Source organism: Rhinatrema bivittatum, chromosome 5, assembly GCF_901001135.1.
Source record: "Rhinatrema bivittatum chromosome 5, aRhiBiv1.1, whole genome shotgun sequence".
In the NCBI taxonomy this organism is placed as follows: Eukaryota; Metazoa; Chordata; class Amphibia; order Gymnophiona; family Rhinatrematidae; genus Rhinatrema; species Rhinatrema bivittatum.
In genome coordinates, this window is record NC_042619.1 from 212429727 (window position 1) to 212455286 (window position 25560).

A 25560-nucleotide genomic window follows, 5' to 3' on the forward strand; every position below is an offset into this window, starting at 1 on the left:
TCTTTTCTTGCAAAAGTCCATGAGGCACCGGAACCCTCGCTGAACGACCTCCTGCAGTCGATCTCCTGCCGGCGCCATTTTCCGTACGAAAACGATTCGCGGCGGGAAATCGCTCCCTGACCCCCGCTGGACCTCCAGGAACTTTTGGCCAGCTTGTGGGGGGCCTCCTGACCCCCACGAGACTTGCCAAAAGTCCAGCGGGGGTCCGGAAGGACCTCCTGCCGTCCAATCTTTTTCGTCTATGGCCGCCGCCATTTTTCGGCGCCATTTTGGAAAATGGCGCCGGCTGAAGACGACAAGATTGAGGAGCAGGAGCCCGTTCCGGACCGCTGCCGTTCCGGACCGCCGCTGGACCCGCAGGTTATTTAAGTTATTGGGGGGGTGGGGGATTTAATTTAAAGGGTCGGGGGTGGGTTTTAGGGGGTTTTAGTGTGCCGGCTCACGATTCTAACGATTTATAACGATAAATCGTTAGAATCTGTATTGTACTGTGTTCCATAACGGTTTAAGACGATATTAAAATTATCGGACGATAATTTTAATCGTCCTAAAACGATTCACATCCCTAGTGTCCATGTCATACATTAACCTGCGGCAGAACACCAGATGTCCCCTCTGAGGACAATATTCCAAAGCCATTTGCCCAGCTACATTCAGGCCTTTCTGAAAATGTTTGTCCTCTGTCCGGCAGGCTTCACGATGCTCATACTTTTAAAGTCATCAGAAAAGGGCCTTCCTTTGGGAGTGTTTAAGCTCAGAGGCGTAAAGTGTGTGTGCAGAACAGCATTTCCAAACCTGCGCACGTATCTCATCCCCCTTTCCTCTGTCAACAGAAAAAGAAAGCGCAAAGTCTGCAGAAGTTAATTTTCAAAATTAAAAACGACCGGCCGGTTTTGCAACCAGGCGGGCTCCTGGAAAGCCTTTCCCCCACCCTCCCCAATTATTAGCTGCAGTGCTCACTGCTCACTGGAGACCTGGCGACTCTCCCTGAACCCAGGCGCTCGGGTTCTGTGGAAGAACAGGAAGCATTTGGGGAAAACTGTGGAAATGCCAGGCTGCTTCCCCTGCCTTTTGAATGCTGGCTCTGCTGTGGCTTGGAGTCTGCTCTCCTGTAGGAGGGCTCTGGAGAGGGGAACCTGCCCTTGCCGCTGGTGCTGGGGATCTCTCAGCTAATGAGGACTTTGCCTGTGTGCAGCAGAGCCCCGGCTGCTAGCTGCTAGTCTGATTGCTATACTACAACCGCAGTGGCACATATCCACTTGACATTTTCTCTGTCTCCCCCTCTCCTCCCCCCGCCTAAACAGCAGCCTTAACTTTTGTGTGTTGCAAATAGAAAAGGAAAACCATGTGACAGAGGGAGAGAGGAGCAAAGCCATTGGCAAGTTACAGAACCTCTTTTAGCTGCCTGAACAGTGCACCAGAGCACGGAGAAGCCACGCACGTTGCAAAGGTGAGTAAAAAAATCCTTATTTTTGCCTGCTCTAGATACCGTAACTGCCTACTCCTAGACTAAGCATTTAATCTGTCTACTTAACAAGTGTTGGCTTTTTAAACACCGTTTTTTAAATACTGAACCTGCATTTTCTTTCTGTATAAAGATTTTGGCTTTCAGTAACTTTTTACGTGGATGCTCTGTCCAGAGGCAACCCAAACCTTTCTAGCAAGGATTTACGGGAAGGGAAGAGTTGTATTTTTGGGGTTGCAAATACGTTCTGCTGTGGAGCATACCGAGGTCCTGCTCGTGTACCCCTGGGCTTGTCCTTTCGGGGGTGATGATCCTGAGAAATCACTTGAGAGCCTCCCTCCTGTCAGCCTGAACGGGCAGCGTTTGCCTTTGCTTCCTGCCTTCGGGCTCTGGCTGCGCAGCTTTTCCCCCAGCCCCTTTAAAAATTGAGCTGTTTGCTTTCTTTCCTACACATGCATGCCGACCTCCTGCCAGTCATCTGCTGGAGCGCTCAGAATAATGTGAAACAATAGGCGACATTTATTTCTGGCGTGGTGTGTCATGCCCGGCGGCATCACGTTTTCATTTGAACAATAATATTTATCCTAACTTTGGTGAGGAGGGGGATGAAGAAGCCCTGTCAAGGATTTGAACAGGGCTGGTTACGGATCAGGATGGATTTATGGCATGGTTTCCACTGGCTGCAAGCTATGGGGGAAATGCACTGGGTTTGTCTTGGCTGCACCACAGAGGAATATATTTAGTAGCCTGCTTAACTCCTCCAGCACCAGCAGATCAGTCCAGCGAGGAAGTGCAGCCAGGATACCCCCAACAGGCAAATAGTGCTCAGGTCTAGGCACGGGTCTCAGTCCGAGCTTGCAAGCCCCCCACGGGGCCGGTAGGGGGACAGAAGACGTCTCTAACCTCACTGATATTACCTGTTTTACAGATTACAATTGCACAGGGAGACGATGCCAACGGAGTGGTTTCCAAATACACTGCCTAAGCCAGGAGAAGAACATTAATGTGAGCAGGATGTTGCAACTTCATGGCTCTCAGTCGCTGCTTTGGGCTATGAGAGATACAGAGATGGACTAGAACTTAATTCAAGGAAAACCTTTTTGCGCAGAATTCAGGTGAGTGTGACCTCATCTTGAGTATTGTGTGTGCAGTTCTGGTCACCACATCTCAAAAACGATCTAGCAGAATTAGAAAAGGTACAGAGAAGGGCGACCAAGATGATAATAGGATGGAACAATTCCCCTATGAAGAAAGGCAAAGAGGTTAGGACTCTTCAGCTTGGAGAAGGGACAGCTGAGGGGAGATAGGATAAAGATCTATAAAATAATGAGTGGAATGGAACAAGTAAATATTAATCAGTTGTTTACTCTTTCAAAAAATACAAAGACGAGGGAACACACAATGAAGTTTCTGGGTAATACATTTAAAACTAATAAGAGAAAATATATATTTTTTTTTACTCAACACATAATTATGCTCTAGAATTTATGCTAGAGGATGTGGTGACAGCTATTAGTGTAGCTGTGTTTAAAAAAGGTTTGGACAAATTTCTGGAGGAAAAGTCCACAAACTATTAAGGCAGAGTTGAAGAAATCCACTGCTTATCCCCGGGATAAGCAGCTTGGAATTTATCAACCTTTTGGGATCCTGCCAGGAACTTGTGACCTTGATTGGCCACTGATGGAAATAGGATACTGGGCTTGATGGACCTTTGATCTGAACCAGTATGGCAAATCTTATGTACTTATAGTGAGGAATCATGATGGAAACCTTGCAGAGGTAGACATGCGCCTACATGACCTGATGCTGCCGCACATAAGGTGAGCAAATTAACCCGGCTGTGTTCTGATAGCAGGACAGCATAATATAGTAGCGGCACTTAAGAGTGGATGGATTTTAATCTTCCACCAAGTCTTTGTGGCCATCGCAAGCTTGCAGAAAAGCAGCTTCTCGGCGGGCTGTGACATTGCGACCAACCTGAGCATTGTCCAAAGACAATGATGTGTGAGGGGGAACCTTTGGGACGGCACAGGTCCCTTTTTGAAGATGCGGCCGTGTAAGCTGGGGAAACAGTCGGTCTGAGCACGTGTAGCTGAGGCGTACAGCTGAACGGTACTTCGCGATACACCAAGGTGCTGGTTTTAAAGAGCATTTTTACATGCTTAAAATTGGGCTTAAATGTGTAAATACACATTACCGGAGTAAGTGCACTTTACATGTGTAAATGGCTTTTAAAAATTGCTACAGTACATGCCATTGAATTTTCCATAGGATTTACTCACATAAATGGCTTTTAAATGGCTTTTAAAAATTGCTAAAGTACATGCCATTGAATTTTCCATAGGATTTACTCACGTAAGTGCACTTTACTCGAGCAAATGGCTTTTGAAAATTGCCATGATAGTATGTTACATTTACATACAGAAGTCCTTTGAAAATTCACCTGGAAGAGCATAAGAATCAAATGGTCCATTTTGGGACAAAGTCTGTGGTGATGTTGTACCTGAGGATTTTGCCCCAAGTTCCAAAAATGAAGTGCGCGTGACCTTTCCCTTTCTAAACTTGTATCCGCGAATACTTGCACAAGCTTTATGTGTGGGTAATGTTTTGCATGGGAAATAACGAACACGAAGCCGAAGGTGCAGTCTGCACACGCTATTTCCCTTTTCTGACCTCGACATGCCCCCAGGCAATGCGTTCTCTATATATGGTTAAAACCGCACGTGTTATGGAAGAACGCCCCCTTCTTTTATCCCCATGGAGGGCTTGCAGTTTCTGAGAGCCAATTTATGCAGGCAAATCCACAAATGGCTTTCTAAAGTGCCTTCGGCATAAACGTGGGCTCCGTTTTCATGCCCGCACTGGGACCCCCAAGCGGAAACTAGGACACGGCAAGCAGATCAGCGCAGCGGTGGGAGCCTCGTTTTCAAACGGAAGCCACACACAAGGGCAATCGCATGTGTTCTGCAGCTACGGCAGGCGGGCTCCACGCTTATCTCTCGCCAAGTGCATCCTTTCTGGGCTCAGGCAGGCGTGTGCCAGGACAGGGCTGCGCATTTAGCAGGCACAAGAGCATGAAAGGTCCAGAGAAGCCCCTGGCCTGGCCTTGTGCTCGAGCGCTTTGTTTTGCTGCGTCTTCAAAAAACCAGGGCTCATTGTCTTCCCGGTGTCCTTTTCTCAGCTTTGCAAATAGTCTTCCTTTTCTGCTGCTGACCCGCTTAAACTGAAGGGGGACCGCTGTGGGAGATAGGTTAGCGTTTGCAGATGGGGGAAAAATGGATGCAGCAGCCGTCCCCAACTCGCCGTTTTGGCTCCCTCAACTCTTCTGTAAGAAATGCTGGGGGAAGGAGAGGGTATCAGAGATGTGGCCCCCTTTGACTTGCAAAACACAATGTAACGACATTCGAACAGCTTGCACAGAAAGCCAAGACCTCAATAGCCTTAAATGGTCCATGTTATCCTTCTACAAGAAAGCTCAGAGTCTTCCAGGTCACCTTTGTACATGTTTTACAGCGTAAACACTGCTGGTAGACGTTTAAGAGTATGCTGAAATACCATTTGATGATATCTTTCTAATAGACTGTAGAGCCTGGTCTTGGAGGATAAAGTTTTACATGCATTTACATTATGAAAGACAAGGAATTCAACCAGCTTTGGCAGTGTAAAAAGTACAAGAGGGGGGAAAGATATTCATGAAACTAGATGGACATATCAGTGGCCATAAACCAGCTGCTGGGGCCCGTTTTCCTCTTATCTTGGAAAGCGTAGGATGGAAACTCTCTTTTCAAGCTCTGCTTTTGCTTTTCACATTTCTTGCTGATTTGGTTTTGTGGGGGTTGTTTTTTTTTTTTTTTTTTGCTAAGTTAGTAACACTGCGTCACCAGTGACCTCTGAACTGGATTTTAGTGAGAGATACCTGGCACTGCTGCTGTCGGATGCCATTGACTTTCCATTGGATGCGCCTCTCCTGGTAATGGCACGATAAAAGTCCAGCTGCAGACAGATCATCCCCTCCCCGCCCCGGGTAACCACCTCCCTGGGATTTTCCACAGCTCTTAAGTGCCTGCTGGGAGATGCCGCAGCTTAGCATCAGCTGTTATTTCCTTTGTAAGCGTGTGGTACGGGTGAGGAACTTATTAAAACTTCCCCACAAACAGGCAGGCGGCATGACTGGAATCTCTCTCATGCCCCCCACCTCCAGCTGAATGGAGAAGAAAGGAAAGGTTGTAAGCCGCCTGACCAGCTGGCAGTCTGCTCTTGTCCCCTCTCAAAAGCGCAGTCTAATTCTGGATAGATTTCTTTGGCTGGCACCATCGGCTGCCGGTCCACTCAGCACCAGCACATCACACGGAGCTTTCTGCCATTCCTTGGAGAGTTTCCTGGGCCTAGGCGCCAGCTCTGTGGGTGCCGGAGCACCCCCCAATGTCAGGCAGCTGCCTGGTCTGCCTCCCGATGCCACCTCTTCAATGCCTCCTCTCCTCTCGGTTGGCATGGGTGCGGGAGATTGAAGAGCTGGCATGGGAGACAGGTCTGACACTAGGAGTGCTCAAACACCCTTAGCAACCAGTGGTGCTGATGGCCTAATGCTCTCGGGCAGCGCTCACCCTCACACTATTAATTCCTTTTCTGTTCTTGCTGTTCTTTGGATCATTCTGCTAAGTACAAGTACGAATGTCAAACCTGTAGCAGCCTAATGTCTGCTTTCCCCACGTCCTGCATCTCCTGGCTCCAAAGCGGACCTGAGGTACAAAAGCAGGGACTGGAGCTGAGAGAAGGAAAGATGCAGCCTGTGAATTCATGAAAAAAACCAACCTTAAAAACCTAAGGCTTGTGTTCATTCCTTCCCCTTTAAAAGTTATCATAAAAAAACTATCACCCCTGTTCTGGTTTTCACTGGCATTCAGTGATTTTCTGACCGAAAGGAAGCGGCAGTTCCAGACAGGGAATACGTGGATGCTCAGGACTATGTCTGGTGGGGACTGTGACTCAGGTATCTCTCCTACTTACCTCTACAGTGTTATGCACAGACCAGCGTCTAAAGCCTTTTCTTATCAGCACTGCCTGCACCTTGAAGAGGGTTGCCAGCTGGGTCTTCTGAATGCTGTGTGCACAGCAGCTTTTGCACAAAATAACACGCGCTAAGACCACCAATAGATTTTCACTGTTATCCTTCATGAACTTCACTTGCAGTAGCCTTTCTAGAGTTTGTAGAAAGGTTTTCATCAGGTCCCCTGGAAAGTAGTCTACCACAGTGGTAAGAGGGCAGGCCCTGACTTATGGACGGGGGAGGGGCATCTGATTGCTCAGACCATGGCTTGACAAAGGTTGCTCACGGGATGCCCAGCGAGGCCTTCGAACCCCTCCCGCTTCATTAGTCATAAGGGTGCGAGAGTAGAACTTGGACAGCAAAAGAGGTTGTAAATAATCAACCACAAAAAGAAAAAAGCAAAATGCAACTTTCCACTTCCGAATAGTGTTCACTGCAGGAAGAGCTGCATGTGGTAATGATGAGTGACCAGATGACTGCGCCTTTACCTGGTTCTCATGTCTTCACTCCTGCCCAAACCATACTGAGATTCCTGGCCCTGCTTTTCCTGCTTACAAAATAGATTCCCAGATTCCAGGACAGCCTGGACATGGAGCTTGACAAAACCCTGAGACAGAGCAGGCTATGAAACAAAAGAGCTCTCTTTTTTCTTTTATCTCAGCAAATGTCCTCCTGTGCCTTTGGATGTCCAGCAGAATCTGAATTGGCTTTTGGTGGGCTCTGGTGCCGTCTACCTTCATCTGTAACTATAAGGGGGATTTGTTCCCCCTTATATATCTTCTCCCAATTTACTTAGCCCAGTCATGACAATGATGATAATCACGGTATGTAAATCACCACACAAAAGCCAACTTCTCTCCTAATATATACCAAAAAATCACGGAGAGGGAAAAACTATTCCCAAAACAAGATATTTGTTAATATTTTTTCTAATTTTTCATGTATAAGGAGACAGGTATCATAAAACTCAGCGCCTATTATTGTCTATCCACCATCTCCCGCCCACATATGGCCTCAGACAGTATGTATGAGATGTATTTGCATGCAATGGAAACAGTTCACACAAATGCATCTCGTGACTATTCAGTGTGAATAGCTTGAAAACCCAATTGGCTTGCGGCACTCAAGGAGCAGAGTTTCCTGTCTCTGGTATAGTAAATTTACTTATTCTGGTTATCCTGAAAACGAGAGCTGTGCGTGAGCCTCAAGAGCCAGCTGTAAAGGAAGAAAAACATTTTTAGCATTGCAGAACTCAATGGAAAACAAATAAAATAGGCCAGAGAGATTTTAGTCCTGCAGGTATCCAGTAGAGGCTTCACAAGAAAGCTTGGGACTCTCCTCAGATCTTGCTGTATGACAGTTAACCAGTGTTTGAGTTACAGGAGGGGCTTTTTCAGAAGATTGCTGGTGTTATAGCAATATGCAAAGAGAGAATACAATTCGCTCCCCCACTTTCATCCACTCCCAGTAGACTTGGTATGGGCATGCCCTGCTGTGTGCACTCCATTGTATCTATCTAGGGCTTCTCATTTTCAATCAAAACCGAAAAACCCCAATAAAATACCTCGATGGGGGGAAATTGGGTTTTTCTGTCCTAAATGATGAGGTCATCTGGCCGCTGCCTTCGAGTGAGTCAAGAAGAGCCGCAAAAGCAGCAGCAGCTGGATGGTGGTCATCGGAGTGAGACCAACGGGGAGGCCAAGGCCTGCTGGCCCAAGAAGAGCCAATGTGGGAGGCGGCGGGGTCTGTGGGGAGCACCAGCTCCTCCGGCCTAAGACAAGGCAGAGGTCGCCTCTTCTCCACCCTCATCCTTGCTTTGTTTTTAATTTGTGGTAGGCTTTTTCATGCTCCTTTTATTTAAAAAAATGCACCTAGGGTTTACTGTTCACAACGCAAAAACTCCGAGAACGCTGCTATTTTCAGTATCCTCCAATTCAGCAGGAAAATAAGCACCTACATTTAGTTTACAACCCCCCTAGCATGGGAAGCCCTACTTATATCTGATTCCTGACAGAAAATAAACCAGGAAAAATGCAGGCGTTGTGCTCCCCGCCCTTGAGCTACAAGTAAGATGTGCCGGGGTGGCCAAGACCGACTGCCTTTCTCCGATGTGACGCTGCAAAAGCCTCCATCGGCAGAGGTGCGCATGGAAAAAAAATGTTCATTCCGTTCTCATTTTTTATTTTGTTTTCTGTTTATTGTCTTTTTTCATTCTGTTGTCATTTTGTTTCTGTTTTAGTGCATGCTAAAACATAAGAAAAGACACAGAATGACATTTTACTGTTTGTTGAGTCATTTTGGATGGAAAAATAGCACAAAATCAAACAACAATTGTTATTTCCTATTATTTTAAAACAACAACAACACATCCCTGATATCCAATGCCTTCTAAAAGTATTGTCTCTGTCCTGCAATGCTATTGCTATTTTAATTCCTTTAACTAAATTAATTCAGGGGTTTTCAGATTTCCCTTAGCACTGCAGTTTCAGATTTGCTGAAAAATATCCTTCCAGAGCGCTAGAAATTGTCAGCAACGTCTCTCTAAAGCAGTCCAGCAACCCAGAATAATACACATTTGTACTGGGGAAGGGAAGGGGTGGTCACCTAATATGACTGCTCTGCTTTTTTTAAATACATACTAAACCAAAAGACACCTCTCCGAACCTAGCGATAACCCCCATGATTCTCCCCCCCCCCCCCCAGGTTTAGTGGCAGCTCTCCCCACAAACCCTCCTCCAAACAAAGAAGCCCCTCCTCTGGGCTTAGCAATCAGATGTGGGCGTGAGAGGAGGGGTTACCTCTAAATTCGGTGAGAGGTTGCCCTTTGGCGGTGGGGGGATGGGGTTCCCTTGCAAAACAAAGTGAAATGAAAACCCATTGGAATTCTGTTCATTTCTCTTTCGTTTTGGTTTGCAAACGAAAGGAAATGAAGTTGGTAATTTCATTGAGCTTTCCTATTTTATTTCCAGCCAAAGCACATTCCTGCTATATACCTGCAAATTTGGCGTTGAAACTTGTCCTCTCAAGGTCTATAAATATAAACCACACTTTCCTGACCTGCAATACAGGCTACAGCAGAGAAGAATTGAAGTGTGGATCCGCAGTTGTACTTCTCTTGCATCTCTTTGCTCGTAATTGCTCTTATTTTTTAATGTATTAATTTTCAGGAGATGCTGAAGTGAATTTCTGCACCGAGCCCAATGGAAAGCCCAGACGGGTGGCTGACACCAGGCCTTGCACGTGTTTTGCAGAGAACTGGAGCTCTGGACCTGGAATTTGACACCTCGGTTCCCTCATCTGATTTTTACTTCTGAGAAATTCTCCAGGTTAACAATGGGAAGGAGTGTCCTTGCGGTCTGGATTTTTGTGTTCTCTTTGCTGGCATTTTTGGGAGTTACAAGCGGGACAGCCAGAGGCGCCTTCCTCATGGACTCAGACCCCGGCCGCTGCATAAGGCATCACTATGTGGACTCCATCAGCCATCCATTGTACAAGTGCACCTCCAAGGTACAGTGCCTAGGGACTCAGGAGATAAATGAGAGGGAAGGAATGGGAGTTGACGTTTTAGTATTAACAGTGTATTATAAACCACTCCATGCCATGGAAATATAGAAAACAAACAGCAGGTAAACACCACAAGGCCTCTTTAGCCTGTCTCTTTCTGAGGCATTAGCGCAGAACCAACCAGATCTCAGACCTTGCCCCTACCATCCTGACATCCTCTGTGTCTAACTGAGGCTTTCTTGAATTCTGTTACTGTTTTTGCCTCCTTCGCCTTCTCTGAGAGGCTGTTACATGTACCCCCCACTCTTTCTGTGAGGAAATATTTTCCAGTATTGCACCTGTGTTTTGAGCCTCGGATAATGACCTTTTGTTCCAGAATGTTCTTTCCACTGGTGAATTGCAGGAAGTTGCACACCAGGAGGGCATGATATGAGGCTCAAAGGACAGAAGTTCAGTGTGCTCACTATAGAGAAAGGGAGAAGATACAGCCACCTCTGGGGAGGAATCAAAGCTGCACTTAATCCTGAGGCAAGCGCACATGTAATCCCTGTCCTACCAGCTTACTGGGATCGGGGGCTCATGGAGAGGTACTGAGGCCATGTCCTGAGACATGTTATTGCGTTTTTCTTCCTAATGGAAAGGAGGGGGCAGGAAGGAAAAATCTTTCAAGGCCTTTAGGGTTTCTCAGAGCTCTTCTGCATTATCCAGCGAAAAGAAACACACAGGCACAAGGTGGCTGTTGTTCAAAATGTAATCATTTTACTGAAAACTTGATTGCAGGGGTAAAATCGCAAAAGGGATGCACTCTTGTGTAGTGCACATCAGTATAGGAAATAAAATTTCGAAGAAAAAAAAATTACAGTCACAGCCACCGTTAAATCTGCACTCCCTGGCAGTGGGTGCTTTTCACAAAAGACCCTCCTGGGCAGTTCCCAAAAGGTACCTGAAAACTGGATGCAGGCTCCTTCATAAACTCCGAGACTGATGCTTGCCTTTGGGAAGTAGCTTTATGGGACCTTCTGCTGCAAGGCAGCCTTCCTTCTGACTCCCCACACAGAAAACCCTCTTCCTTCAAGGCACTGAAGAAGTCTTAGACAGATGAGGAGTTGGAGCTTAACGTCCCTCTTCTTAGAGAATGATTCTTTGATTCTTTGCAATAATAATGGGATATCAGAGATTCACTCTTGGATCTCAAGACGAATCGCACCGATTCTTAGGGCCTAGGAACTCCATCCTGAGATCCACTGGCCATCCCCTCTGGAAAGGCGACATACGGAAAGGACTTCTCTCTTGGAAAGAGAGAGACCCCCAAGAAGAAACCAGTGAAGTCTCAGCAAGTCAACTGCAAAATAACCCCAAGCCCTGTAGGGCTCATGAGTTTTGTCAATAATTCTAAGTTCTACCGGGGAGTATCAGACATAACCCTCTCCACTCCTGCTCTCTCTTACCTCATCGACCTGTTTCTTTAGACATACTGATGTCACTAGGAAGGAACCCCACTTTGGTGAGGCCTTCACACACAGTGCATGTAGGGGAGAGAATTAGGGACTGGGTAGAGAAAGGCGTGACTCGTCTTTTGGTCACACAGTGGGGGTGCTGTGCTGGTGTGGTCCCTACCTCTGTGTCTCAGAGATGATTCTCATCACCCAACTATGATGGTACGGAATCACATTGCTATTTTACATAACTTTCTTCACCACAGGTCCAAAGACCAGTCTGGAACTGATTTGAAACCATATTTAACCTGAATAATGAATTATCTGCAACATAATAAAAGCCGGCGTAATACTGGCTTTGAATGCAGGTGAGGCGAGCTGCATGACAGGAGCATGTGCTGCTGAATGATTGCCCTCAGACCCTTCCTCTGTACAAAGGACATCAACCGGGTGCAGTGAGATATTTAGACTTTTGCCTTTGCTGCGCCTTTCCCCTCCCCCCTCCCCCCGCACCCAGAACTTCAGCACTTGTCCCTCCCCTGTTAACCTCCGATTCCATTCATCCCTCTGCCCAGCCCTCCAATTTCATTTCTGTCTTTCCCCTTCCCCCGCCCCCAACATTTCTGATTCCTTTTCCTTGCACGTTGGGACTCCGGATACGCTTGCTCACAGGCACCACAGCGTTCCCGCCCCCTGCGGGCTTCCATGCTGGAAACGGGGTCCGTGAGAGTGAGTGTGAGGGGCTCACTCAGACCCCCCTCCCCACTCCTCACTCACTGCCTTCTGTTCACAGCACTCCCGGAGTCCTGAGGTCCACAGGGAAGGGGACTGGACCTCAGAGGTCTATGGGAGGGGGGGGTGGGGAGGGAAAAATGGAATCAGAAGTTTAGGTGGAGGCGGGACTGGGATTCAAAAGGGTTTGAATGTCTCATTTCGGAACTTCGTTGGACCACCCCATCTTTTAAATTTCCCTCTCGGCTGAACAGCTGTGTTTATTATGTAAGCCAAATTTTAAAAATGGGGCAGATGGGGGAGGGGGGGTGTTTTGGAGGCGCGGTTTACATTTACACAGCTAGCACTGAATATCGGCGCTAACCGGGTAAACTTCTCCATCAAACTCTGGACAGGAAATATCCGGTCCTAAAGTTAACCGGAGAACAGCCAAGTCCCATCCCCCCTCCCCCCTCCACCCCCCCACCTCATGATCCCCTTCAGAGCAGTGCAGGATGCTGATGGGGATGAGATAGGCCTTCCTCTTCCTGCATGCACCTGGGCACAGGTCTGTGAAGTGAAGGTTGGGAAGGGCAGGGAGAGGGTCCACTTAGGGTTGTAATTTGGTGTATATGGGGGTGGGGTGGGGATCCTAGACGTAAGATTTAAAGCTTTCCTTTTTTAACATTTGACGGGGATGGGGTAAATTTGGAGGGGAGGGTACAAATATGTTTTGTGTGAAGGGAAGCGGGAGGTGGTGGGTCTCCCGGCTGGCGGCACTACTTTTATTTTTTCTGAAGGGGATCGGGAGCTGAGGGGTCTGAGTGTTGGAGGCAGCACAGTTATGTTTTGAAGGGGATCGGGAGGTGGTGGTCTCTGACATGATGGAGGCAGCACAGTTATTTTTCTGATGGGGATTGGGACGTAGGGGGAGGAGGGGGTTGTGGGTGATGGGCATGGGCGACTGAGCATGCAAATGGCAAATGAAATTTAATGTAGACAAGTGCAAAGTGATGCACTTAGGGAAGAGCAACCCAAATTATAGCTAGAGAATGCAAGGTTCCACATTAGGAGTCACCACTCAGGAAAAGAATCTAGATATCGTTGAAAATACATTGAAATCTTCTGCTCAGTGTGCAGCAGCAGCCAAGAAAGCAAAGAGAATGCTAGGAATTATTAGGAATGGAATGGAAAATAAAACAGAGAATATCATAATGCCTCTGTATGGCTCCATGGTGCGACCTCATCTTGCTAACATTGTTCTCTTGTTCTCTTTTCTCCTATATTTCCTGTTGCATGTTTTGAAATCTGTATCTATTTAATCTAGCTAATGTTTTTAGACTCTTGGCTAGTGTGTAGTGAAATAACTGTGTTTGTAATTTATAGAACAAAGGGCTGCTATCTGCCGGAACTGTTTGTTTACTGTGGGATTTGGTAGAACAAGACAAGTGACTATAAGACACCCAATCACCCCAACTGGACAGCATCCTGAATACCTACCCTCACTCCCACAGAGAATTCAGTCATCCAAGATTCAGAATCCCAGGAATAACTGGATTGCAGTCGGCTTTGGCAGAATAAGGCCTGTGAAGAAGAGACACTCACTCTCTCAGCTGTTACCCTTACATAATGCTTTTTCTGCATTGGAAAATGAAGAAGCCCCAGCAATAGAACATGAAGTGATATCTGAAAGGGAAGTAGTCACCCAATGCACCCAGAAACCCTCCAACATGGTCAAATGTCATAAAAGAAATCTGCTTCTTCTGGGAGACTCTGTCATCAGAGGAACCAGTTTGGGAGCTCAATTTGATGGGGACACAATGGTTAAATGCATTCCAGGATGCTCAACTAATGGAAATGCAAACCAGGTGGTCAGTGCAATTATAGAAGAAAGTAAGAAAGCAATGACCTCATTATAAATGGTGTCTACAAAATACAGGAAGGAAGATTTTCAAAATCATGGGGAGAAGATTAGACACATGCCAAAGGCTATTGCCTTTTCAGAAGTACTACCAGTTCATGGAAAGGGAAAGAAAAGATTTTACCATATTGATAATTTCAATGTCTGGCTCAAAACCTGGTGTAAGGAAAATGGTTTTGGATACATTGGAGGCTGGGGCCATCTATGGATCAATAAAAGATTATATGGTAAGGATGATCTGCATTTGTCTGTGGCAGGATAAAGGATGCTAAGTGAAAATGTCAAATCATATATTATCAGGCATTTAAACTAGGAAGTGGGGGTGGCAGAAGGTGGCCAGTGAATTTGGTATGTCACCCTCAAGCAATAGAGGAAATGGGAAGACAAAGTAACAAAATCAATCAGTTAAAAAAAACAGAAAATGCGACTAGGAAAAGCAGCTGGAAAGCTATGACCACAAATGCTCGTAGCTTGAGCAATGAAATCCCAGTCTCTCTATGTCAAAACAATATCCAAGCAACTGAATTGCAAGGGACGTGGAATAAAGAAGAAGCATTATGGACCGTCCTAAAAAGAGAAGATGGTGCTTCCATTTTTACAGGTGTGATCTACAGGCCTCCAACCCAAATGGATGAACTGGACAGAGACCTGATCAAGGACATCCAAAAGTTGGAAAAGAAGGGAGAAATGTTGCTCAATGGAGATTTTAACCTTCCAGATGTGGATTAGAGCATCCCTTCTGTGGAATCTACAAAAAGTAAAGAGATAATGGATGCCCTTCAAGGTGCTCTGTTCAAAAAAATGGTAATGGAATCCACGAGGGAAGGTGTGATCCTCGATCTAGTGCTCACTAATGGGAATAATGTCTCTGATGTTCGGGTAGGTACTCACCTGAGCAGTAGTGATCATCAGATGGTATGGTTCGATATCACAAATAGGATACAGAGAAGTCACAAAAAGACCTGAGTTTTGAATTTCACAAATACGGACTTTGTCATATGGGGATGTACCTGGAGGAAGAACTGGAAGACTGGGAAAAATGGGTGAGGTGGAACAACAATGCACCAAATTAAAAGGAGCTATTACAAAGGTAACAAATCTATAAGTCAGGAAAGTAAAGAAGATCAAGAGGAAAAAGAAACCGATCTGGTTAAGGAGCTGACTGAAAAAATTAAGGCAAAAAGAACAGTATTCGAGAAGTATAAAGGATTTCAAAAAAAGGAACACAAGGAAGAATATCTGTTAAAAATGAGGGAGACGAAGAAAGAAATCAGGAAAATTAAAAGTCAAGCAGAAGAAAGAATTGCCAAAGAGGTAAAGAGAGAAGACAAAACATTTTTCAGAAATATCAGAGAAATAAGGGAGGCCCGAAGTGGTAGAGTGAAATTGAAAGGTGACGAGGACCACTGTGTGGAAAAAGATGAAGAATTGGCGGAAATATTAAACAAATACTTCAGTTTGGTGTTCACTAAAGAAGACCCTGGAGAAGGACTTTACTGGTTGACAAGACCGTAGATGGAGATGGGGTAGATGAAACTCAATTTACAGAAGAGAATGTATGGTAAGAGCTAGGAAAACTGAAAGTGGACAAGGCTATGGGGCTGGATGAGATTCATCCCAGGATACTGAGGGAGCTCAGAGAAGTGCTGGTGAGTTCACTGCATGATCTGTTCAATAGATCCCTGGAAACGGGAGTGGTGCCAAGTGATTGGAGAAGAGCGGTGGTGATCCTGCTTCACAAGAGTGGTGGCAGAGAGGAGGCTGGAAACTCCAGGCCTGTTAGCTTCACCTCGATAGTGGGAAAATTAATGGAAATTCTGCTGAAGGAAACAATAGTGAACTATCTACTTTCAGGAGGATTGCTGGACCCAAGGCAGCATGGATTCACTAGGGGAAGTCCTGTTAGACAAATCTGATTGATTTCTTTGATTGGGTAACTAAAGAATTGGATCGAGTAAGAGCGCTCGATGTGATATACTTTGATTTCAGCAAAGCTTTTGATATGGGCCCACATAGGCTTGTGAATAAAATAAAAAGCTTGGGAGTGAGTGCCAAGGTGGTGACGTGGATTACAAATTGGTTGATGGGTAGATGATAGCATGTAATAGTAAATGGAACCTACTCTAAAGAGAGAATGGTATTAATCAGAGTGCCATAAGGATTAGTTTTGGAACTGGTTCTGTTCAATATCTTTGTGATTGACATTGCGGAAGGGATAGAAGGTAAAGTTTGTCTATTTGCGGATGATACTAAGATCTCCAACAGAGTGGAGACGCCGGAAGGAGTAGAGAGAATGAGACATGATTTAAGGAAGCTTGAACAGTGATCAAAGATATGACAGCTGGGATTCAATGCCAAGAAGTGCAGAGTCATGCATCTGGGGTGCAGTAATCCAAAAGAGCTGTTTGTGATGGGGAGTGAAGAGTTGTTGTGCACAGAGCAAGAGAGGGACCTTGGGGTGAAAGTGTCTAGCAATCTGAAGGTAGTGAAGCAATGTAATAAGTCAATAGCTAAAGCCAGAAGCATTCTGGGCTGCATAGAGAGAGGAATACCAGTAAGAAAAAGGAGGTGATAATCCCCTTGTACAGGTCCTTGTTGAGGCCTCACCTGGCATATTGTGTTCAGTTCTGGAGACCAAATCTCAAAAGGGACATGAGACAGGATGGAGGCAGTCCAGAGAAGGGCGACCAAAATGGTGGGAGGCCGCTATCAAATGACTTATGAGGAGAGGTTGAAGGATCTGAATATGTATATCCTAGAGGACAGAAGGTTAGGGGAGATATGATACAGCTTGGAGAAGAGACGGCTGAGGAGGGATATGATAGAGGTCTTTAAGATCATGAGAGGTCTTGAACGAGTAGATGTGTCTCAGTTATTTACACTTTCGAATAATAGAAGGACTAGGGGGCATTCCATGAAGTTAGCAAGTAACACATTTAAGACCAATCAGAGAAAACTCTTTTTCACTCAACGCACAATAAAGCTCTGGAATTTGTTGCCAGAGGATGTGGTTAGTGCAGCTAGTGTAGTTGGGCTCAAAAAAGGTTTGGATACGTTCTTGGAGGAGAAGTCCATTAATGGCTATTAATCAATTTTACTTAGGGAATAGCCACTGCTATTAATTGCATCAGTAGCATGGGATCTTCTTAGTGTTTGGGTAATTGCCAGGTTCTTGTGGCCTGGTTTTGGCCTCTGTTGGAAACAGGATGCTGGGCTTGATGGACCCTTGGTCTGACCCAGCATGGCAATTTCTTATGTTCTTATGAATGGTTTTAATGATTTTACAATTGACAAACCTTTTCCATTGGAAAGAAATCAGTAGAACTAGGGGTCATGTAATGAAACTCCAGGGAGGATGACTCAGAACCAACATCAGAAAATATTTCTTTACGGAGAGGGTGGTGAATGCCTGGAATTTCCTTCCAGAGGAGGTGGTGAAGACAAAAACAGTGAAAGATTTCAAAGGGGCATGTGATAAACACTGTGGATCCCTAAAGACTAGAGAATGGAAACGAAGAAAAGAGTGCATGGGGGTAACTTGCTGGTGTGGCAGTTACTACCCTTAACCAATAAGCCTTTATATTATTGATGCAACTCCATTATTGCTCTCTGCTTCAATGGCAGGTGGTAAAGAGGAAAAAGGGAATTGGATTCAGACAGCAGCCAACAAGGACATTGAATTTTATGGTCTGGGAAAATAAATAAGCATGGAAGTAACTTGCTGTTGCGGCTGTTTCTACCCTTAACCAATAAACCTGATACTTTTGATGCAACTCCAACATTGTTCTCTGCTTCAATGGCAAGAGGTAACAAGGAATTGGACTCAGACAGCAACCATCAAGGGCCCTGACTTTGACGGTCTGGGAAATTGATAAGTATGGGGGTGACCTATATAGCGTGGCAAATGCTACCATAAGCTTGCTGGTCAGACTGGATTGGCCATTTGGTAGGGATGTGCATTCGTTTGCGATGAAATAGGAAATATAGATGATATTTCCTATTTCGTCGTGGTTTTGGGGGGGGGGGGGGGGTCCCCGAAACGATAAGAAAACTGACGAAATTTCGTGTGGTTTTATTGTTTTCGGGGGGAGGGGAGAAAGGGTACAAAAAAAACCCCCAAACCCACCCCAACCCTTCAGATTTACTTAATTACAATCCCCCACCCTCCCAACCCCCCAAAAACTTGCCTAAAGTCCCTGGTGGTCCAGCGGGGGTCCCAGGAGCGATCTCCCCGGACTGTCGGCTGCCACTAATCAAAATGGTGCCAATGGCCCTTTGCCCTTACCATGTAACAGGGGCTATCAGTGCCATTGGCTGGCCCCTGTCACATAGTTGGAGCAATGGATGGTGCCGGCCGTCCATTGCTCCTACCATGTGACAGAGGCCGGCCAATGGCATTGATAGCCCCTGTCACATGGGAAGGGCAAAGGGCCACCGGCACCATTTTGTTTACTGGCAGCTGATGGCCCGAGAGTTGGAGATCGCTCCCGGGACCCCTGCTGGGCCATCAGGGACTTTAGGCAAGTTTTGGGGGGGTCAAAAGGGTGGGGGATTGTAATTAATTACATCTGAAGGGTTGGGGTGGGGTATTTTTTTTTCGGATCGGGACAGCCAAAAAAAAATTGGCCCGAACCGCGGGAAACGAAATTTCCTGCGGCAGGCCGATAACGAAGGCCAAACCAAAAGGTTCGGCCGAATCACATCTCTACCATTTGGTCCTTTTCTGCTGTCACTTCTATGTTTCAATGTTTCTGTGAGCATTGTGTTCAGTTCTGGCCACCACATCTCAAGAAAGATCTAGCAGAATTAGGAAAGGTACAGAGAAGGGCGACCAAGATGATAAAGGGGATGGAACAATTCCCCTGTGAAGAAAGGCTAAAGAGGTTAGGACTCTTCAGCTTGGAGAAGAGATGGCTGAGGGGAGATATGATAGAGGTCTATAAAATAATGAGGGGAATCGAACAAGTAAACGTGAATTAGTTGTTTACTCTTTGGGGAAAGTACAAGGTCCAGGGGAAACACAATGAAATTACTGGGTAATACATTTAAAACTAATAAGAGAGAATATTTTTTACTCAACTAATAATTAAGCTCTGGAATTTGTTGCCAGAGGATGTGGTGAAAGCTATTAGCATAGCTGATTTTAAAAAAGGGTTTAGACAAGTTCCTGGAGAAAAAGTCTATTAACAATTACTAAAATAGAAATCCACCGCTTATTCTTGGGATAAGCCGCTTGGAATCTCTCTACCCCTTGGGATCCTGCCAGGTACCTGTGACCTTACTTGGCCACTGTTGGAAACAGGATATTGAGTTTGATAGACCCTTGGTCTGACCCAGTATGGCAAGCCTCATCGTGCTGTATTGTTCTTACAGATTTTCAGTACTAACCAGCTAAGTTTAGTCAGGTGGGGATGGTGGGCTATTCAATAAACCAGCTAAGGCCTCAGTTACCCAGATAACTTTATCCAGGTAACCATAATGGGAAAGTTGTTCTGCTAAATATTTGGCTAAAGTTATCCTGATAACTGTATCCACATATGTTTGCCCCTAGCCAGCTTACTGACCTATTGGTGTCTAATTTATAAAAGATTTATCCCCAAAATTACAAGTTGAGTTAATTCTTTTATAAAGCAAATGCCAAGTTTTTTTTAATGGACATTTTTTTTTATAAATAGATGAAATAAATGCACACAAAACACAAGAACTTCAACAGCCCAGGTTTTGCAATAAAGAAATCCAAGGAAATGAAACCCATGATTGGATAAGTCAAAGGATAATTGAACTCTCTGAAACCCTGCGAGTAAACAGTCATAGGGTAGGTAGAGGGAGAACTGGGCTGTCTGAATACCTGAACGAGAGGCAGTCATTGGGCAGGTAGAGGGAGAATTGAGCTTTCTGAAACCCTGAAAGAAAGAGGCAGTCATTGGATCGATAGAGAGAGAATTGAGCTCTCTAAAACCCTGAGAGAGATTTTAGAGAAGTGCCAAGTTTTTAAATAACATTGCAGTTCATTCGAACCAATACAGAGGCCCAAGAAAACTGAATTTCCACCACAAAACATTATACAAATAAGGAATAAAGGAATCCATCAGTCACCTTAATGAGTGACATACATGTGTATGTATGTTCACTTGTTATGAGTTGAATGGATCTCTGACTCATGTTTCCCTTGCATTCTGCCATTTGCTGCAGGTCCTGATTCAGTTTCCCACAGGTTCTCTCCCTTTGCGTCTACGGAAAATGTCCTTTGAATTATTCCCTCAGTGTTCCTCCCAGTCCGTTGGTACAGTAATACTGCTGCTCCTTCTTTATGACTCAATAAATTGCGCATTGGAAACTAGTGACATTGCTGGGGGGCGAGGGGGTGGGTTCTGCGATGCTCCTTAAAGCCAAAGGCGTGAGAAACAACAATGTACTGGAAGATGCCAAGGCAGAGAACTTGGCATATATTTCCACCCTTATCAAACAAAAAAATCTCTGTGCTCTTCAATTTAGAATATTTGAACAATTAGTCACAAGAGTAAATATTTCAGCTTGGCAGATCAAGCTGTAATTTTCCACAGGATAGCCGGTATTCTTTCCATGTTCCTCTGCAGTCCTTCAGTTCCACCGTCTGGAGCCTGTCCAGATTAAAACCAGGAATACTCCATCCCTCATCCCCAGCTGAGTCAAAAGCAAATGAGAGAGTTTTGTTGTAATGGGGTAAAACTGATGCACAAGAGACTGATGGCACTGGAGTCTGTTCAGGTTCATTGACCGACCTAAAATTGTGGCTAGCTGGGATTCTGATAGAGATGAGTTATGGGAAGCTTGCCAGCACACCTACGCAACTGCCTCACATCCCCCTGAGACCCTGCTCTCTTCATTCCATGACTTGCCTGCCTAACCTATACCAATTTTAGGATTTCTTTAGCTCCTTGTGCATATTCTTCTGAGGGATCCCTCCTTGTGTCCTTGTCATAAATCAATGATAAAGTGTACAGCAGAATTCACAGATCTGTAGGACTCTGGGAGGGGGGGGGGGGGCCAGATTGTGAGCGCTTCTTCTGGTGCCCATGACTGAGGCCCAGCAGCTCCTTTCACATGGGGTCCTCCTTTGTAAGTCACTACTGGTCTGAGCTGGATTTAAACTGTGACCGAGAGGCGACAGGCTCTCTGAATATCTGACAACTCCCTTGAGCCATCTGGTCTCCTCCTCAGGGATGATGTCCCTGCACTGACACTAGATGGTTCCTCCTGCTTCCAGCAGGGAGCAGTGTCAGAGCAGATCTACACCACTATTGGTTCCCTCCTATACATGAGAAGAGCTTCCTGCAGACTAAGTCTGACACCTTCCAGAAATCAGCAGTCCTCAGAGCATTTGCTATACAAGTTGATATATTCAGGATATTCTGAATTGGTCCCAATAAGCAACTACATCTGTATTCACAACACTACAGAATGCCCTTCCCAGAACACCAGTGATTTATTGTGGCAAATTTACTCGCTGCCAACCTTTTATTTCAAACCAAGACTAGTAGGAGCACTATTCCAGCCAAGCATACAACACTCCCTCGTTCTAATGCCATGAATTCCTCACTGCTAAAAATGAAATGTACAAATCGAGGATGGATAACACCTGGGAAGAAATCTTGCTTGGCTTAATAATGCAACTGAAGCCAGCCTGCAGAAACTGCACACTTCCACAAATGTGGTAAGAAGGTGAACACTGTATGTCGGCATTTGCTTGCCAGTGTGCCTTCAGACCCAATCAGGTCTGCCACGGAATGCTCAGCTCCAGACCAGCACCTGGGGCTCTGCTCTCAGCACCTCGCAGCAATTAGAGACACCGGCAGTGGCTCTTAAGCATGTAAGAGCTCCTTTCTGAGAACCTGTGCACTCAGGCCTGCCTCCTCTTCCTAGCCACAACAGGAGCCCTGGAGTGTGGGAATTGATAGGCAGCATGTGAGGTATGGATAGCCACGCCCTTCTTTGTGTGGCACACACGGTGTGCACAGGATCTCCTCACCTTCCCCTCCTGAGCCTGCTCCTTTCAGTCCTCCAGCCTCTTGTCTTATCCCCAAGCTGAGTGAGACAGGGAGAGTATGTTCTGAGCACTGGATGTGATTCACTGAGTGCTGGAGCAGCAGAAGTGGAGGAGCTCTAGCAGTCACATGCAGCAGCCAAGGTAAGTAACTGAGCCAGCTGCTTGCATCACACTGACTTCTCTCTTCCTCTGTATTTGTATTTAGTGTGAAGTGGCCCATTGTGACAGGTTCATGTGTGTCTTGGCTCTCTCTCTCTCTCTCTCTCTCCTTTTGTTTTGAAATTTGGAAGAGAGACTGGTAGGCATTTCAGTGCTTCCTTAGCTCTTCTTTTGACCATAAGTCCTCTCCATGTCCACACTGCCTGCCTCATGGATGCTGGTGGACCACACAACATTATTGTTAATGTACATTTTCCTAGGGTGTAGCCAGCTTGACTCAGGTCCAACGGGTTATGTGCTCCCCTGCTAGCAGATGGAGATGGAGTCAGGTTTCAAAGCTGACGTCACCTTAGATACGCCCCTGCAGTAACCTCAGCCCTTCAGTATATCTCCATCTCCTAGCAGATGGGGACGTGCTTTCCCTATCAGGATCGCTATACTCTAGAAGAAGATATTCTACTTTTAAATTGGAGAAAGATGAGCTCCGCTCTCCTACGGTGATACCTAAAGGTCCCTCCCCCAGTTGAGAATTCCTGAGGCGATTTCTGAGATCCCTCAGAGGTGTGCCTTGGTCCGGTAGCCGGCTCCCAGCGTGGACTTTGCTGCTGAAGCAGCTGAAAGGCAGTGTGTGCAGGAAGCCGAGCGTGGCGGTGATAGCCAAATCCCTCTCCCCCCCCACAGCCAGAGACCATCTCTGTACTCAGCCGGTAAGCACTGAGGCCAGGTAAGTAAAGAGAGAAGAGGATTTCTTCCGATTCAGTCATTGGAGGGGCTTTGGTAAGACTTCCCTCGGTCTCCTTGCTCAGCGCGCTGTACCAACGACGTTTCCGATCCCTTGGAATAAGGGGAAGTGGGTTTCCAAGCGAGTTGAACGTCCCCACGATGGGCTGGGCCCTGCTTTAGGCTCTGTGGGCACACAGCGTGGTAGGCTGTGGTGGAGCCATCTTGCGCGCAGTTTTGTGCATCTCCATTGCCCACCATAGCTGGAGTGATGCATGCCAGCTCTGCGTGCATACGTGCGCTCCAACTTTATGCACATCCGTATGCACACGCCTCCTTAGGCGCAGAATTTAAGTAACGGGTGCAGGAGCTGTGCATGCGCCTCACCGAAAACCGCGGAGGCACTCAAAGTCTGTGTGCACACGATTTCAAGCACTAACCGGAAGAGCATGCAGTTCCGTTCCTAATGGTTCCAGCAGCAAAGAATCATAAGTGCCATTCCCTTTGTGCTGCCTGCCAAATCAGGGCTACACAATCTGACCTTGATTTTTACCTGTATCAGCACTGTGAGGAGGCCCAGGGAGAGTTGTACTCCCAGGACTTTGCTAAGCCCAGTTCCTCCCATTCAGAGGATGGGCCAGCCACAAACTTAACCGGTAGCACCCCGGATCTGAGTAATCCCGGGGCTGGGTCTGCCATGGAAATTTAGCAGCACCTATCCCAGTACCTCCTAGGCTAGGCATGGACCCGGCAGCCTTCTCTTGGGTGGAATTTTTTTCAAGGCCTTCAAGCCTTCATACAGGCACAGTCTGTTTCACCTGCCCCTGTCCGGGCAGAACCCCAGCCGGTAAGTCCTCCCTCTCCCAGATCTACCATCAGGCCTCGAGATATGCCTCATCTCACCAAGAGTATCCCTGGCAGGGACCCAGACACCACGAACAAAGAAGGGGATCCAGATTCCTTGGAAGATGGGGAAATCCCACCAGGTTTGGAGCCATATCGGACCATGTTACGGTTTTTCCATAGAGATGACTTGCTGGCCCTGGTTTCCCAGACCTTGAAGACTCTGGGAGTTCTGGCGCGGACCCTATGACGGAACCAAAGAAGAATCCCATCCTGGTGTCTCTGCAGAAAGCCTCTTGCTATTTTCTGATGCTGGAAGCCATCCAGGAGTTGATTGACCTGGAATGGGATGCCCCGGAAGCCAGCTTTAAAGGATGTTGCTCATTGGAGGCCCTGTACTCCTGGACCCGATGGCCAGAGAACACCTGCATTTCCCTAAAGTGGATGCCCTGGTCTGCGCCATTTCAAAGTGAACAACTATCCCATTGGAGGAAGGAGCGGCCTTAAAGGATGTGCATGATAGGTGGATGGAGTCCATCCTTAAACAAGCCTTTGATACTACAGCAATGACTTTACAGATTGCTTCCTGCTGTGCCCTGGTGGCTCGCTCATGCCTGCTTCTCTCAAAGAGGCAGATGACTCAGGGGCGCATTCCAGAGAGGCTGTGGAACCCGCCACTGCCTTTTTAGCTGACGTGAGCTCTGACATAGTTCTACCTCAGCTAGATGAGTGGCCTCAGTGGTAGCGGCCAGAAGACAGCTATGGCTGCGAAATTGGTCAGCGGACACGACCTCTAAGGCAAACTTCACAAAGATGCCTTTTAAGAGATCACTCCTATTCAGAAGCGAATTGGAAAAACTGGCCCGTAAATGGGGTAAATCTCCAGTGTACAGCTACCAGAAGATAAGAGAAAGCGGTTACAGTGCCCCTCACTTATGAGGGGTCAATCCAGGGGCTGCCAATGCTTTCAGCCCTACAGGAACTCAACATTTCAGACCTCGGGAAGGTCTCAATCCTTTCGGAGTCAACAACCCAAGAAAGGGGCTGGATTGGCCCGAATTCCCCAACGCAGTTTTGCTGACCCATCCACGGAAAGAGGAGATAGGGGGTCAACTACCCCTCTTCTGCCAGCGGTGAGTCGAGATCATGTTGGACAAATGGGTACTGGATATCATACGAGAAGGATACAAGCTGGCGTTTCGCAGCACTCCTCTGACATATTCATGATGTGGCCATGCTACTCCCAGCACAAGAAACAAGCAGTGAAGCTACCTTGATAAGGTTTCCCGATTCTTCAGTCGCAGAAGAGACCGGCGGTCCCTGGGGATCGATGCCCTTGTTCAGACATGGCCAGAAGAGGACATACTATATGCCTTCCCTATGTGGTCCCTGCTGGGCAGGGTCATTCGCAGGATCAAGTGCCACAGGGGATTAGTCCTTTTAGTAGTTCTGGACTGGCCCAGGCACCCGTGGTATGCAGACATGCAGAGACTTTTGGTGGAGAACCCCCTGTGCCTCCCACAGCACAGGGACCTGCTCCAGCAAGGGCTGGTCCTTCACGAGGATCCAACTTGATTTTATCTTATGGTTTGGCCCTTGAGAGGGCTCGCCTCATGAAGCGTGGATATTCGGCATTAGTAATTATCACCTTGCTCCATGCATGGAAATTCTCGACATCCTTAGCACATGTGCGGGTCTGGAGAGTATTTGAGGTCTGGTGCGAGGAGT

At 46.6% G+C, this 25560-nt stretch overlaps 1 protein-coding gene across 3 annotated transcripts in view; it reads left to right on the forward strand.

Moving 5' to 3' along the window:
• The first annotated feature begins 1161 nt into the window (after positions 1-1161).
• Positions 1162-25560, forward strand: part of NDP (norrin cystine knot growth factor NDP) — a 42888-nt gene continuing 18489 nt past the window's right edge. Inside the window, exons 1-4 of one of the 3 annotated variants that reach the window (XM_029603123.1) lie at positions 1162-1450; positions 2394-2580; positions 3216-3285; positions 9680-10019. In XM_029603123.1, the coding sequence (XP_029458983.1) occupies positions 9846-10019 (174 nt within the window). In that variant the 5' untranslated portion in view covers positions 1162-1450; positions 2394-2580; positions 3216-3285; positions 9680-9845. Of the gene's footprint in view, positions 1451-2393; positions 2581-3215; positions 3286-9679; positions 10020-11735; positions 11821-25560 lie in introns of those variants that run through there. The other 2 variants (XM_029603122.1, XM_029603124.1) reach the window with 2 other exon arrangements.